The sequence below is a fragment of the Ipomoea triloba genome, chromosome 11, assembly GCF_003576645.1.
Source record: "Ipomoea triloba cultivar NCNSP0323 chromosome 11, ASM357664v1".
NCBI lineage: Eukaryota > Viridiplantae > Streptophyta > Magnoliopsida > Solanales > Convolvulaceae > Ipomoea > Ipomoea triloba.
The window spans coordinates 2,149,431-2,165,545 of NC_044926.1; the positions used below are offsets into that span (position 1 = coordinate 2,149,431).

Below are 16,115 nucleotides of genomic sequence, written 5' to 3' on the forward strand. Positions count from 1 at the left end.
ATTTTTCATCCACTCAAGAAAATAATTATTTGAGTCATTCCTTAATTATATAAAGATTTAAACTCAATCATTAATTTACTCTCTCCATTCAATTTTTATGTGTCTAATAAGCTTAACGAGATTTTACTGATGTTATTTTGAATTCTTATATTTTTCATATTAATATTAGTATTAATATTATTAACAACACTTATAACAAGATGTCCAGTGTCAAAAAAAAAAAAACAGCAAGACATGGTTCGGAAAAATCAAATGGGAGCCAAATTTAATCGGCAGCTCTCCGTCAGGGTCAACGACCGAGTTACCTTTTAGTTTTTTTTTTCAGGTGTCCCCCTCTATTTTCATCCCCAAAAAAAAAAAAAAAAGCTAGACGTCCATATCATTTATGAGGTACATCATATTTAATGGTTTCTCCAAAAAAAAAAAAATCATATTTAATGGTAAATATTATATTACGCATATTGTTAAGTACAACTGAGTGAGTAGAGCGAAGGGCACAATGTTTCAATTGAAAAGCGAGGGAGGGAGAGAGTCTACACTGTGATTATGTGAATCTGCGACATATTTGTTCAATCTCTCGCGGTTTCAATCCGATTACGAGAAATGTGCAGTCCCCAGCATTCCAAACAAGACCACCCAAGCGATCCCCCGCATTCACATCCCCAAACCCAACCCATGGAACAAGAACCCCAAAACCCTCAAATCCCAGAAATCCCCTGCAATCAAGAACCGGAGCAAGTGATTCCGGAGGAAAAACCTAATCTTCATCACCAAGAAGGTCCAAAATCCAGTCTTGAGGAAAACCCGGATCATCAATCCTCAGGTAAGCCTCTCGTTTCACCCATTCCCGGTGTGGATGTTCCACACAGCGGTGGAGACATGTCTGATGCCCCTTTGATCTCTCAGCCTAACCCCCATAAGCGCCTTTCTAAGCGTAAGAAGGGTAAATGTAATGCCAGGAAACAAAAAGCTATAGACAGGAGATTAAATGCCCTTTTGGGCAAATTGCGCCCCATTCCCTTTATCCCCTCCAAGATTCTTGATTTTTGTAGTCACGAGAAGCTGCTCAAGGGGCTTGGATTATGGGAGTTTGTTCATATAGGGTTTAATTCGGATGTTCGGGTTGATTTGATAGCTCAGTTGGTTGCAACTTATGATCCAAAATCGAGGCGAAGCTGTGTGAATGGGGAGAAGATTGGTGTGAGTAGGGCTGATTTAGCTCGGGCGCTCAGGCTACCAGTGAAGAAGGAGAAGGGTGATGTTGTTAACTTGGATGTTGAAGCATTTTGTGAGGAGAGTATTGGGTTTATTGAGGATTTTGTGTCAATTTGGGTGCTGTTGCATGATGATACTTGGATGATGCCAAATGAGGTGTTGCATTGGATCAAGGTGATCAAGGATGGGAGTCCGGAGAAGGTGGATTGGGCCGGGTTAGTGTGGTTCATGGTGGAGAAGGAGTTGACACAGGGGGAGCAGTTGGGAGACTGTTATTATGCAGTGCATTTGCAGTATTTGATTAAATCACAGCGCGAGGAGGTGTTCTTTGGTAAGGAGTTGGAAAAGGCGGAGTTGGGTGTAGATGTCAAGGAAGTGGAGTTGGAGAAGGCGGAGTTGGGTGTGGATGGCAATGAAGTGGAGTTGGAGAAGGCGGAGTTGGGTGTGGATGCCAAGGAAGTGGAGATGGAGAAGGCGGAGTTGGGTATAGATGTCAAGGAGGTGGAGTTGGGTGTAGAGGTCAAGGAGTTGGAGAAGGCAGAGTTGGGTGTAGAGGACAAGGAGGAGGAGTTGGAGAAGGCGGAATTGGGTGTCGAGGCCAAGGAGGAGGAGTTGGGGAAGGCGGAGTTGGGTGTAGAGGTCATGGAGGAAGAGTCGGGTGTAGGGTTCAAGGAAGAGGAGTTGGAGAAGGCGGATTTCTTGGGTGTAGAGATCAAGGGGGAGGAGGATGGTGATGTGAAAGTTGGAGGTGTGACCGAGGGTCGAGATGAAGAGAGCGTGTTGAGAGAACCAAATATTGAGTTGAGTTTGGGGCAGGACATGGAGAAGACAGAAGAGGTGAACGATGCAGCGGCTATGGATGTTGAGGAACACATTGGAGAACAACTAGAGGAGGAGGAACAGGAGCAGTGGCAGCCGTTGGATGGAAACAACGATGTGTTGGAGAACAATTATTTGCGTTTGTGTACCAACGAAGCCGTGACGTTGGATGATCACGAAGAGGAGAAAGACGAGAGTGAAGACTTGGTAGACGAGGAAGGAGTAGAAGGCGATTATGGTGAAGAGCAAGAGAGGGAGGATGGATTCACGGGAATTTTCCTTCAAACAAGGGAAGCGTCCCAGATTCCGTTTTATTCCAATGGGCATCTTCATGATCAGCCATCCATTGAACTCGTTTCTCCTGGAACCGATCTGAATACAATCGCTCCATCTTTCGCTTGTGGCAGTAAAAGAGAGGTTGAGCACAACCATGATGATGACATCGCTCATCAACCTCACGGGAGCAATAAAAGGTTGAAGATCGAAGGTCCATCGAATAATCCATCGAATAACATCCCTTCAGATTTTGGGACTATCATGGGACAAATGCAACAATGGATGACAAAAGCTAGGACGATGTACGAAGAAAAGGAGCGGACCGAGGAACAATTAAACATACATAAGCAAATATTGCTCGATGAGTGCCACAGGCGCGATGCTGCGATTGCGCATTTGCAAACGACCACATCAGAAGAATTACAGAAACGAGACAACATGATCTATCGCCTCGAACGCGAACTTTTCATGATGGGGAACATCGTGGAGGGTTACAAGAAGGCACTGAAGGACACCCACAAGGCGTTTGCTGAATATAGGCAACGCATTCAGCTCCCCGAAGAACCAATTTACAAGGACGCTGGGCCCGGTGGTCTCGTGCTTAGCACTGCAGAAATCGAGAAGCTTCGCGTTAAGCAAGAGGAGGAATACAAGTCGAATTGCTTGATGCTGCATCTGAAAGCCGAAGAAGCCCTAGAAGACTATACTGGTGAATTCGAAATGTATATGGACAAGGTCAATTTGCTAGGTATCAGGCTAATGAGTATTTCGAGCAATGTGGAGGAACTCAAAGAAATATATGCTAAGCGCCGCAAAGACCTTGAAACACACCAGAAAGCGGAGGAAGCTCGAGAAGCTGCTGCAGAGGAATGAGTAGCTAATAATGAAAAATATTTTTATGCACCAGCAAAATGTAGCAAAAACTTCTAACCTGGCAAGTAGTTGATTGATGAGAATGCTGTTTGTGCTATGCTAACTCTTCTTATCAGCTTATAGAATTTATATCCATTTAGATATTAAATTCTCTTTTTGTCTTCTGCTGCTCATTTGGTTGTGTGCTGTGTTAACTCTTATCAACTCTCACCCTCAAAAGGCGAAGCCCCTCGCCCTCGGGGCTCATACACCTTGTGGAAGGGTACTCAGTGACCTCTTAGGTGTGAGGACCAGTGCCTGGTGTCTACAATAAGGTTGTGACTGTCAGGCTTGATCTTGAAGCCTTATCCTTAGTCTACTAACTGAGCTGTTAGTGCGAGAATTATTTTACAACTCTAACTGTGCAGTGTCATATATGATAATGTATTTGTGATTTTTATGTATCTATCAACCACTGCCTCCCCATAAAGTTTGTCAAGCCCCCCATCCAAAAAAAAAAAAAAAAAATCATTTTAGAGTATTCACACTGAAATTTAAAAAAAAAAATATTTACAATTCTTTTTTCTTTTCTTTCTTGAAGGAGCTTACATGAAATACAAAGAATCCCACCCAAAAAAAACATTAAAAAAAAGGGACCATGAAACAATGAAAAGTCTTACAGAGACATGGCAAATGAGAAAATGCAGTATCACTTCATCACTTGGCTTCCAGATTTTTTTCTTAAAAAAAAAAAACCCAATGAAAAGACTGACAAAAAGAAGGGAAAAATATATTTAAAAAAAAAAAAAAAAACACCCAAATCCCTAAGCAGAAAAGCAGCCCTGTGATGGACTGATGGTCCCTGTGTTTTTAGGGTTCACTGCAGTCTCTGCAGAGATCCAAGTGCCCTTATCCTGTCTCCCCCATGCAAAGAAATTTTTGTAGGCTCCACTCCCACATTACATAAATGCACTAGTCTTCTTTCTCCCCTGTGAATTTGTTCCTGCATGATTAAACCATCAACTTATATCATGTTGCTTCTCATCAGCATCATCTGTATGTGGCCAAAAACTCAACCAGGACCACATTATTTCTTTTCTCACTTCTCCAAGATTCTTTTCTTAATCCTGGTTTTGGACTTTGATCCAGTTTAGAAAAGAACTTCACGAGACAGTTTTTTTTTTGATAATGAAACTGCAAGACCATTATTCACAATCAAATAATTCACTCCTTTCATGTTCTTGACAATTATGAGGTCTGGTTATAGAATGATGTTCTGTCCATTGACTTGAGAACATGGGCTCAAGATGGAATGTGGGGAATATTTCTACCCGAAAATGATAAGTGTACTCCCAAAAAATAAAATTTTCACCCTCCAAACATTCAAATTTTACTAGAAGAAAATAAAAAAGAAGGAATAAAAATCGTAATCACAAGGTTACAAATTCAACTCCTAGCTGGAGCAACCTATTAGTCTTCTTGGTTTGAGTTGGTTAACTATGAGTAACCTATGTTGTTTATCTTATTGTGTTCCTTTGCCAACTAAGGTTAGAGTCACAAGACAATTTACACAATGTACACACTCGAGTAATGATTGCGACTTTCTCTCATAACTCAAAAGTGAGAGCCCACCCCATTTTCTACTCCAACCAAAGTATGACTGGTTTATCGACTAAAGTCACAAAACCAGATTTACCAATGCATACTATCAAATAGTGGCTACAGGTTTCTTGTCACTCAAAAGTGAGAGGCCACTCCATTTTCTAAACCAATCAAAGTATATCACGCGAGTTTGTACCTTCCTAATTGTTTCAATTATGAGTTCCCTCTTCATTTTGGTTGTGAATCAAGTTTTGGAAAGAATTTTCACATGGAGGGGACAAAAGAGAGAGACTGGGTTTTTGGGGGGTGGGGTGAGGGTGTTGGTACGTTTATCAAAATGAGATAACATTCACGTGACAACCAACGTCAATTGTTTTCATATGTTGATGACAAATTTGAGGTAGCTAGCGTGACAATCTTGATTCAGAAAATAAGTCTGTCCTTGATTAATAATAATAATAATTATTATATGAAGTGTACGTGTACCTTCTTAAATTGATCAATTGGCAAGTTGTTCTTCCTTCTCAGAAGCACCACCATTAGTTTCAGCAGGCGGTGGTTGTGGTGGCGTACCATCCTCCATCTTCTTTAAGTTCTGTTGGTAATAAATTTGCCTCAGCCTCTCTATCTCCCTTTTCAATGCGTCTTGGTGAGCTGCATATACATACATTTCCTCCATTATATTAATTCACTCACTAATCAACCTCTACCATACTAATTACCAATAAATGACAAATAGAACCCCTATCGCCATGCACCATGACCCATTAGGAAGTACCATATATATATATTCAATAGTTACATTAAATTTTGACCAGTTACTAACCTGATTCTTATTTTAATGCATCTATTGCTCCATTATGATGGTAATGAATAATGATGTTGATTAATTGAAAATATAAGTTAATGTATAATAAAACAGATTTTTTTATGCCAAAGATTTTGTGGTCTAGTGACACCCGATTATACTCCACATGGGAGGGGTGGGTTTGAGTCTCGGTGAAGACAATATTAGTGAAAATTAGGACGTGAAACCATGAGTTGAATATATAGTTGCTAGTATTATTCTTTTGACAATACCAAATATTAATAGTACTTTTTTAAAATAGAACTAATTTGTGGAAGCTGACGAGCACGGAACTATTATCGACTCTAAGTCTTTAACTCACCCCATAATGAGAGACTTTAGAGCTGACCCACATAACATAATCCGTTTTGAAACCTCTAACTATCAACACCATTAAAGAAGTACTGAAATAATTTTATTTTTTTTTTAAACTATGTTACTATATATAGGTGAGCCATGAATCATGACCATATATAGTTTATAATTAATGCAGAGGTGGGTATAAGGTGTTGATGAGAGTTGAAATAAAAACAATATAATATAATATAGATATATAAGAAGAGGGAGCATGTGATGTGGGTATATTATTAGTGGGGGGAACAGTAGAGAATATGCACAAACCATCCTTGAAGACTTTATCTTGTGCAAGAGCTGCGATTCTTTGCTTCAGCACACTGTTATCCACATTCAGAACCAGACGTTGGTGGTCCAGAAATGCAACCCTCGGCGACAGCACTGAAACCTCAGCCTTTTACATACGCACAACAACAAAAAAACAACACTTTTAGTACCATATATAATACCCAAACAAGTCAAACGCCCACAAGTTACTTATTGCGAGCTAAACTCGCGAGCTGCTATGTCAAAATTTGATTTGAACTCGATTAAATTTAAACCGTCTTGTTAAGTAATTGAGCTAAGCTTTAATTTAAATTTTTTTGACTCGTTGAATTTGAGCTCGAATCAATCAAATCGAGTACAAGGCTTATAAATAGGAATAATTCGATTCCTAATGAAAGCAGTTTATTGGTTTTTAATTTTTAATTTGAACTGGTCATTTATATATAAATAATCTAGACTGATTTACTTGATATTTTACAGGTTAAAATTACAAGACAAGATTTATTCAATGCACTTCCGGGTAATGGTTGCGGGTTTTTTTAGTTTTAAAAAAAAAAGCATTTGGAACATACTTGTAGCGTGGTAACACTACGCTCCAGCTCGGATATGTACTGTAACTTCCTCACCCGTGATCGTTGCGCTGATTGTCTGTTGGCCAGAATCCTAATCACAATATTCAACAAATAATTATAAATTGTACAGTGTTAATACAGATAATTAACCATATAATATCGGAAATTAGTGTAGATATGGGTTGATTAACTACCTTTTAATTCGTTTTGGATCGACTATTTTTTCGGAGGAGTTATCGGCGGCGGCGGTTTGATCGTCGGACTTGCATGAGCTTTGCACTTCCTCCGGCTCGGTTTTGAGCTCCTGCGCCGGATGCTGGAGGTGGTGATCGGAGGCGGATATCATTTTGGTATCTTCGTTGATGCTGTTGTGATCGGACGGCGAAGAGGGGTTGGAGTTGGGCCCAATCGACGTCGCGATATCGTCGTTAAACATCGACATGAGCTGCTCGTCGTCGAATCTCTCGAACTCGGCGGCGTTGATATTCATCCCGCCTGAGCCGCCGGCGGAGGGAGCGGAGAGCCGCCGGCATTCCTCCACCATTGGACTCTCCAGGAAGGCAATGGAGTCGCTAATCGATCTCCGGTGCGAGCCGCGCTTCGCCGACGAGAAATCCAGGAATTCGTCCACCCACGACGGCGCCGCCGCCGCCGCAGGCGGCGGCGGCGGCTTCTGGAGAGCAAAGTCGTGCCAATTGGGCGCCATGTTCGGCACTCTCGGAGGTAATTGCGCCATTCTCAATCCCAATTCTCCACTCAAATCACTAACTAATATAAAATCTCAGTTGTTACTCAGAGAGACAAAAACACAAACAGATTACATGCATGCAAAGCTACTGAGTAAACAACAAACACATCATATATATCTAGGAAATATCAACCTTAAAACCATCATTCTTCTTCTTCATAATCATCACAGCTAGCTTGTTGATGCACATTGTAGGATTTAAAGTCAATCTAGCTAGCTAAGCTTCCAATGGGCGTTGGGGTGGGGTGGTGGTGGGGGGTAGGGGTGAGGGTGGGGTCACATGGGGAAGATTGGGACAGCTATCAACAGCTGGTGAAGAAGTTGAGACCCAACTGTATAACTGGAAAGCAGCAATATTTTATTTACTAAGAGGAATCAGAGACCACGTGCCCTTGTATATATTATACACTCCCTCCTCCGTTACGTTTTACGCGCCTAATTTTATCAACAAGACTTTAATGGATAATAACTAAATTTATTACTTGTTTAACTTTTAAAACCCGAGTACAAGGGACTCATACATCCTTAATCAAAAGTCAATAGTTCAATCATTAGTTTTAAGTATGGAGTGACTTTAAATCTCCAAACTGTCCCACCTAATAAAGACAATAGAGGTGTCTACAATTCAGCGTCACTGTGTTTGACGGTGTAATACAAAATGAATTCAGGGGCCTCTATAGTGAGGATGTGTATTCAGCGTTATTGTGTTTGACAGTGTAATACAAAATGAGATTAGCGTCACAGTGTCTGACAGTGTAATACAAAATTAGTTCAGGGGCCTCTATAGTGAGGAAGTGCATTAAAGGCTTAGAAAATCAGATCCCTCAACTAGTTATAGAAGCTCTATATTTATAGTACGTTGAAATATGAAACACTTGACAAATTTCTTGTTGACAGGTCGTCGAACATGGCTAACACATTGTTGGTGGCTCAAGTCAGTCATAATACGTGTTTGTCATGATGTGATGTCTATAGAAATGGTAGCAAAGGTGGTTGTTTTGTAACTCGCACCTGACCAATTTTTTTACCTTAATAACCAAGACACGTCTAGATATAATTGACCTCAAATTACAGTCTAGCAGACTTGCTCTATAACCCTATCATTTGTAAAATCAAAATAAAAAATAAAAAATCACCCTTTATCTATATAGGGAGAGGAGGGGTTATAATAATAGTGTCATAATTTTTACCATGCAAGAATGAAGATGAGAGGGGAAAGAAAAGTTGGGGGGAAGAAGAGAACATTCGACTGTACTGGCTTTCTGCTCTGCATGCACGTGCTGTTCAGCACCGTCCGATCATCATTAACGCCGTCAATTAACGGTGACCACTTCACTTGGGATTAATGGGTGATCACATGCTAGCATCAAAACTTCTTTTGTGGCATGATGATGATGGCAACTACTTTGCATTTGCCTACCTACCAAAAGAAACTCATCATCATGTGTGTTGTATTGTACTATAGGGATTCGCAACTCGTACCCTTCAACCATGTCCACTACTCTTCTTCTCCATTCATTTCTCTCCCTACTAATCTTCATTACTCTAACCTAATTGTGTTCATCCAATAATAATGTTGCTTTCACCCCAAAACCTACCTTTCTTGTCTCCTAATGTACCATTACTCACCATTTTTTGTTGGTAGAATATTAGCAATTGGCCCTTATTGTCTTACTCAACACAACATCTCAGATCCATAGTCCAAGTCTATTAGCATGTGTGTCAGACAATATTTAATGCCTTAAGTATGCCAAGGCTAGGGTCACTACTGCCTCACAAGAGATCGATGAGAATTAAGAAGTCGTATTGAATTGGTTTCGTTCATTTCATGATTATGCCCGGATAACTAATTTTACCCCCAATGAAATGTAAAGGTTAATTTTCACATTGTGCCCAGATCCAATATTTGGCAATCGTATTGTTGCTATATATATTCTCTTTATTACGAGCAATTTCTACACGGATTGCTCCTAAAACATTTATAATAATACTGATGGCCACACACATTTACTTTAGTATTTGTTGAGCCCAAATACTTTATCTTGACATACTTAAGTATTATAAATTAGTACATCGTGTATCGTGCATTAAAGACTTAGAAAATTATATCCCTCAACTAGTTATAGATAAGAAGCTCTATATTTATAGTACGTTGGAGTATGAAACACTTGACAAGTCTCTCGTTGACAGGTCGAACAGGGCTAACACATTGGTGGTGGCTCAAGTTGGTCATAATACGTGTCTGTCATGATGTGATGTCTGTAAAAATGATAGCAAAGGTGGTCGTTTTGTAATCCGCACCTAGCCAATTTTCTTACCTTGATTACCTAAAGCCTTCTGGCGTAAAAGAGGAGGAAAGTACGGTATATTGCAAGTATATTATAAAGATCGACTTCTTAAAAATGTTTAGTTTAAAGTAGATAAATATTTAAGATGGGTATACATGTGATGGTTTAGCTCCACATTCCATGAGAGGTGGTGGCTATGGAGGATCAATGAGCTGTGGGAAGAGAGAGGAAGTGCATGTAGATAATGGCAAGCCATGTGAAAGGTTTTTTTGCACGCCCTAACCTTGCTTTACTTTGTCTCCAAACTATGCTCACATGTAGGGCATGTCTCCCCTCTTCCTATACTTATGCTTCTATTTCCATGTTCCTTCCATCAACCCCTCCCAAATTGGGAATTCTGCCAATTTAATAATGTCCCATCCACACCTCTAATCACCACCTTTAATCTTAATCAAGTGATTAGGCAGTCCACAATTGTACTTTAATTTGTACAGCCGTACTGGTGATCAATTATTATGGGGGGGGTGAAAATGGGATTAGTGAAGAGTGGGTGGGCCAGCTTGCAAATGGGTATGTTAGGGCTCGAATAAAAGCATAATTGCGCTTGGACCCCAAGCCATGAAACAGGTGGGGGATCGAATATTAGCTGCAGGCATCTGAATTGGATCTCTGTACATGAACCTGAAACTCTGAAAACTAAAGATTTTGTGCCTCAATGCAACTTGATAGGCTCAATTTTTGCATTTTATTAATGTTTATTATGGCCAACCATCATCAACTTGTATAAATGGTACATATAAGATGCTCCTAACTTAAAGGTGTCAAATAGACATGCTAACTCATAGTCCAGTACGAGGCCAAGTCCGACCCAGTACAATTGTTGTACCATAGACCAGAGTTCATATTGCATTGTGAATCTTGGTACAAAAATTTTGTACCTTCAGTTAACACATTTTATACCTACAGTTAACCGTTTCTATATCTATATATATAAACAAATAACTTGATAATTGGTGACACAACTGCAGGTATATAATATGTCAACTACAAATACAGAATCTAAAGGTTATTTTTGAATCAAGGTCTACAATGCAAGGCAGACCTTGATCCATGGTATAATTTGCCAACCCGATTACTATAAAATCAGACTATGATTGATCTCGTATGTACTATGAGTGAGTTAACCCAAAGCCCAATTTGGAATAGGTCCATTTGGGCCGAATCAATCTGGAAATCTGGAATCATAGTTAGGCCTTCTTCAATAGTAATCGATTTTTGAAGAGTTTTTAAAGGTGTAATTAAGAAAGAAAAGATGAAAGGGGAGGAGAAAAAAAAATCTGGCAAGAATTTAAAAAAAAAAAAAAAAGAAAGAAGAAGCACATAGGAATTACGCGCAACTGATCTGTTGCTCTCCACCTTGGGCCCACTTATATTTACAAGATGCATTTTTTTCTCTCTCCAATTTATCACTCTTCCACCTCATCTTTTTTTTTTTTTTCTTCCTTAAAACCGGTGTAAAACTCATCAATGGGGAAGGCCTTAATGTTACCTATATTAGTACAGAGTACTTAAAATGTGTTAATTGATATTGTATTATGTTTGCGTTATTCACTATTTAGAGCCATATATTTCATTTATTTGTAAGACCCATTCTATAAATACTCCGTAAAAGATATAACTAACAAGGAAGAAACTTAGTCATGCTCTATATGTGAGAATGAAATTAAGGGATGATAATTGCATGCATGCACGCAATCTTGGGTTCAACAAGATGTGAACTAAACAAGAGCACAAAATATTTACCAAAGCATGGATGCATAACATACTTGCCAACAAGCAATTGAAGCAAAGAAAGAAACAGTTGCAGGGGCACTTAACTGAATTACCAGAACATCTGGTATCCTCAATGACCAAGCACTCATGCTGCACAATCTTACATGCTAATACAAACATGGTTTCAATCTATCTACTTGAGTTATCCTCAATGATCTGAACCTTTCGTACAAACTCATCAGCGACAATCAGTTCGCAGATATCACAAACAATAAGTTTAAATCCAGAAACTCTATAAAATGTTTCACAGTAATAAATCCAGAAAAAAAAAACAAAAAAAAAATTGTTGCCTACAAAAAACTACAATTTCAAAAACAGATATATTCAAAATCTTGAGCATGTGCCATAATAAAGATCAACACAAATGACACAAATCATATACTCGTTTCCTTTGGCACTGTGTGAGAGAGCTATTATAAGTGATTTACTACATACCAGGGATCACTCATGCTGTGAAAACATCTTTCATTAATTAACGAATTTCTCCTTCCAGTGAAAGTCTTTACTCCAACCTCCATTTAAATATCAATTGAATCCTTTCTCAATTAGCACAATCCTTAGCAAAGAAGCTGTTTTTGGTTGAATTATTGTCACTAGTATCACATAAGATTTCAAAAAATAAAAGAGACTTTTGTTATGGAGAACCTCACATTTTGCCAGTAATTGGAATATATGGCCTTACATTGAAACTCACATATAAGACTGAAGTATTGGATAATTGGACTAATATTTGATATGTTAACAGAACTCTCAAGTTTGCACTTAATATATTTACAGCATCATCGTTTGGCAGTCCTATAATTTACTATAGGATGAGAATTAAGATTAAAAAATAGCTCATCAAATTAAGAGATAATTACATGCACGTACGTTCAAACAAGACATGAATGAATCAAGAGCACAAAAGATTTACCAAAGCACGCATGATTAACAAATACTTGCCTGCAGGCATTAAAGACATGAAGGACAAGCATGCCTAACTGAATTACCAAACCAACTGGTATCCTCAATCAGCAAGCATTTCTGCTACATATAAGAACATGTTATTAAGACATGGTTCTTGTGCAAAATTTTTTTAAAAAAACATCAGAAATCAGTAATGAAGGTGTTTTTTATTCTAAAAAATGTCTGCTTTACCATCATGCTTCTGATCCCTCTGTGTTTGCATACAAATGCAAATTTTGGGCAGCGTGAGATGGACAGTCATCGCGTCACTATGGAGAAGAGGTACCAAGATTGGCTGCAGAAACATGGAAAAAGTTATGAAGATAAAGATGAATGGGAAAAGCGTTTCGAGATCTATCAAATCAATGTATTGTACATTGAATTCTTCAATAGTATGAACTTTTCTTACAGACTCATTGATAACAAGTTCGCAGACATGACAAATAGTGAGTTCAAATCAATCTATTTGCGTTATAAGATACACGAGAATAAGAGGGAGTCACACAATAACTTCACACTTCATGGAGTTAGATTGCCAGAAAGTATTGACTGGAGAAAGAGCGGTGCTGTAACTCATGTCAAAGATCAGGGCAGTTGTGGTATGAAATTCTCAACTTTCTTTAATTCTTTCCAGCATGAAAGGTCGGGCCATATTAACTCCCCGTCCATGTTTTCAATTGCAGGAAGTTCCTGGGCATTTTGTGCAGTGGCAGCAGTGGAAGGTATCAATCAGATTAAGACAGGGAAACTTGAATCTCTATCTGAACAACAACTTGTGGACTGTAACATTGGCCAAGATAAAGATGGTTGCGATGGTGGATATACAGAAAAAGCATATAATTTCATTAAACGAAACGGAGGCATAACTGCAGAAGATAACTACCCATATGTGGGAAAATATGGAAGATGTGAACCTATAGCAGAAGAAAGCCATACCGTTACAATAAGTGGCTATATGAAAGTGCCAGAAGGTGAGGAGTCTCTACAAGCTGCTGCTGCCCAACAACCTGTGGCAGCCGTCATTGATGCCAGCATGGATGATTTTAGATTCTACTCTGAAGGCATATTTAATCCCCTTTGTCCCGAAACACTGAATTTTGGTGTGACAGTAGTTGGATATGGTGAAGAAAATGATCAGCCGTACTGGCTTGTGAAGAATTCTTGGGGCACTAACTGGGGTGAAGCTGGCTACATCAAAATGCAGCGAGGGTCTGGAGACAAGAATGGCAAATGTGGTATTGCTATGATGGCTAGCTACCCTCTGAAAGACTCTTGAGGAATGTATCTTTGCCACATCACTAGTATCTTGGCCAAAATTACTGACAGTAACCTTGTTTAAGTCCAATCAAGATACAATAAGCACTATAAAATGTTGAAAGTAGTAATAAATTCAGGAAAAAAAAAGTAACTTTATGTGTGGAAACCTACAATTTCAATAATATGTATCAGTATATGCACAATTCCAACTAGTTATCTGAAGAAAGTCCTTGTGCCAAGTCGCGAACTTCCCCAAAATATTAGTTGAGTCCTTTCTCAATCAATGCAGTCCTAGGCAACAGAGCTCTTTGGGTTGAATTATTATCACTGGCATCACACAGACGATTTCAAACCATAACAAGTGTTTTATTTCTAAGAGACTCACATTTTGCTGGTAATATATCAAGTTGATGATACAACTTTTTATTGAAATCCGCCTATGAGACTGAAATTCAAATATATAGTATGCAATTACAGTATTTTCAGCATTACCATTTGGATCACTTATAAGATGAGAATTGAAACCAAAACAGCACATCAAATTGCTCAGCAACGCATAAAAGCTCTTAAAATAAAATAAATAAAAACTCGACAAATCAAAGCCTTGAATTTCAGGCTTTCAGCAGAGTTAGCTCATCCTGATTTACCTATGCAGAAAAGCTCATGTCCAATAAGGAGCCCGAGACCAGAAATTCTGAGGCTGCAATAAGAGAAGATGATCAAATTCGGTATCAAATGGGATGATCCTCGAGCTAGAACATAAATTCCTGTGTTTCCATTCACAAGCCACAACATACACACATGTATATAAAGCTTGAGAAACTACGAGTTTAGCTCAGAAAATCGCTGTCTCACAGCGTTCCCAAGCTCCCATTCACCAACTTCAGCAAGACCCTCAACCAGCCTCTGCCTCACCCTTATGTATGGGATAAATCCTTTCTTTGTCATATTCATTACAAATTTCTCCGCCAAAACAAACTGCCTGCACTCAATGCAGCCCTCGAGCACCAGCTCGAAGCACTCAAACCCGAGATGCACGCCCTCAGCTTCTAACATCTCAATCATCCTAACCGCTCTCCATATCTCTTTGTTAGCCCGCATTGCTCCCAACACTTTCACCAAAACATCCTGCCTAGGGTTCAAGCCGACTGTCACTACCATTTCCCTCACCATCTCAACAGCAGCATCAATCATTCTGAGCTCACACAACTCAGCAATTAAAGAGCCATAGCTGTCCAAATCCGGAACGCAACCACCTCGCCCCATCCCCTTCAACACGCTAACAGCTTCTCTTAACTGATCCACCTTGCAGAGCGAAGAAATTAGATAATTGCAAGTGCCGGAATCGGGGCTATATCCAATTGATTTCATCTCTGATAGTAAGTCTGAGACAGACAGCAATTGCTTCCTGCGTTTAATCCACGCATTGGAAAGGAGCAAGTGTGTTTGAGGGGAAGGAAGGCAGCCGGAACGGAGAATACGTTGAAGAATCGCGAGGGCTATAGGAAGCGGATTCGAGCTTTGAAGAGTGTATGAAAGAAGACATGAATAAGCTTTAAAGGGACGAGAACGAGGTCTGAGAGGAATAAACGACTGCAGAATGTCGTCGACGACACTGATTCTCGCATTCTCCGGGAAGGCCGAGAGGAACGAGAAAGGGTTGTGGCTTTGGAGAGATTGATCGGCGGCAGCGAGAAGTTCAGGAATTTGCTCGTATCGCTTGCTCTCGACCGCCGCCCTAACCGATTCTTCGAGCTCTGCAGACGAAGAAAGATTGCGCGCGGAAAATAATTGAATAGAAGACCGATGAATGGGCGAAAGAAATGACCTAAGCTTCGCTGCCGCCATTTAGATCCTTGTTTGAGTTCGGCGCTAAAAATTCAAAGCCAAATAGCGTCGAGCAGGTAATGTGCAACCATGGTACTGAAGTAAGGACATGACTACATGACCTATTTATCCTCTAACAGCTTCATTGAATAGATTACCTAAATGGCAAAGACCTTGTGGTCAAGTGGCATCCGATGTCTCGATTAACACTCGCACATGGATGATGGGAGTTGGTTCGAGCTTCAGTGGAAACTGTTGACTCGTTGTGTTTCAAAAAGTAGCTAGGGAGTGGGTTCGGTTTAGTCCCATGACATACATACCCAAGTTAATTCTTGAATTTATGATTTAACAACTCATTTACCAATTGCCACAAACTATTATTAGGTTACATTGCGTTTCAGAAAATAGCTAGG

At 39.6% G+C, this 16,115-nt stretch overlaps 4 protein-coding genes across 5 annotated transcripts; 2 read left to right on the forward strand and 2 right to left on the reverse strand.

The window, feature by feature from the left end:
- The first annotated feature begins 465 nt into the window (after positions 1-465).
- LOC116033969 lies at positions 466-3,331 on the forward strand. Its single transcript, XM_031276526.1, has one exon. It carries the CDS (start codon positions 604-606, stop codon positions 3,181-3,183), a length of 2,580 nt encoding a protein of 859 aa, XP_031132386.1. The 5' UTR covers positions 466-603; the 3' UTR covers positions 3,184-3,331.
- A 384-nt stretch (positions 3,332-3,715) lies between these two features.
- Positions 3,716-7,732, reverse strand: LOC115996390 (basic leucine zipper 61-like). The gene is made up of 5 exons (XM_031235594.1): positions 6,999-7,732; positions 6,805-6,895; positions 6,233-6,359; positions 5,251-5,418; positions 3,716-4,165 (listed from the first exon to the last, which is right to left on the reverse strand). The coding sequence occupies exons 1-4, from the start codon at positions 7,538-7,540 to the stop codon at positions 5,264-5,266; spliced, it is 915 nt and encodes a 304-aa protein (XP_031091454.1). The 5' UTR covers positions 7,541-7,732; the 3' UTR covers positions 3,716-4,165; positions 5,251-5,263.
- Positions 7,733-12,404: 4,672 nt separating this feature from the next.
- LOC115996560 (pentatricopeptide repeat-containing protein At1g06270) lies at positions 12,405-15,773 on the reverse strand. Of its 2 annotated transcripts, XM_031235839.1 has the most exons (3): positions 14,523-15,773; positions 12,811-12,913; positions 12,405-12,696 (listed from the first exon to the last, which is right to left on the reverse strand). In XM_031235839.1, exon 1 carries the CDS (start codon positions 15,721-15,723, stop codon positions 14,698-14,700), a length of 1,026 nt encoding a protein of 341 aa, XP_031091699.1. In that variant the 5' UTR covers positions 15,724-15,773; the 3' UTR covers positions 12,405-12,696; positions 12,811-12,913; positions 14,523-14,697. The 2 variants fall into 2 exon arrangements, with proteins under 2 accessions (XP_031091699.1, XP_031091698.1); XM_031235838.1 differs by lacking the exons at positions 12,405-12,696; positions 12,811-12,913 and adding an exon at positions 13,660-13,948 and having other exon boundaries at positions 14,047-15,773.
- LOC115996944 (zingipain-1-like) lies at positions 12,773-13,894 on the forward strand. Its single transcript, XM_031236389.1, has one exon. The coding sequence runs from the start codon at positions 12,773-12,775 to the stop codon at positions 13,892-13,894; it is 1,122 nt and encodes a 373-aa protein (XP_031092249.1).
- Positions 15,774-16,115: the final 342 nt, after the last annotated feature.

Bases quoted from the DNA above. Each gene is read 5' to 3' on its own strand.
- LOC115996944 (XM_031236389.1), top strand. From the start codon at position 12,773: ATGAAGGTGTTTTTTATTCTAAAAAATGTCTGCTTTACCATCATGCTT.
- LOC115996560 (XM_031235839.1), bottom strand. From the start codon at position 15,723: ATGGCGGCAGCGAAGCTTAGGTCATTTCTTTCGCCCATTCATCGGTCT.
- LOC116033969 (XM_031276526.1), top strand. From the start codon at position 604: ATGTGCAGTCCCCAGCATTCCAAACAAGACCACCCAAGCGATCCCCCG.
- LOC115996390 (XM_031235594.1), bottom strand. From the start codon at position 7,540: ATGGCGCAATTACCTCCGAGAGTGCCGAACATGGCGCCCAATTGGCAC. The intron at 6,896-6,998 runs GTAGTTAATCAA...TATTGTGATTAG, and splicing joins GATCCAAAACGAATTAAAAG to GATTCTGGCCAACAGACAAT. The intron at 6,360-6,804 runs GTATGTTCCAAA...CGTATGTAAAAG, and splicing joins GTAGTGTTACCACGCTACAA to GCTGAGGTTTCAGTGCTGTC.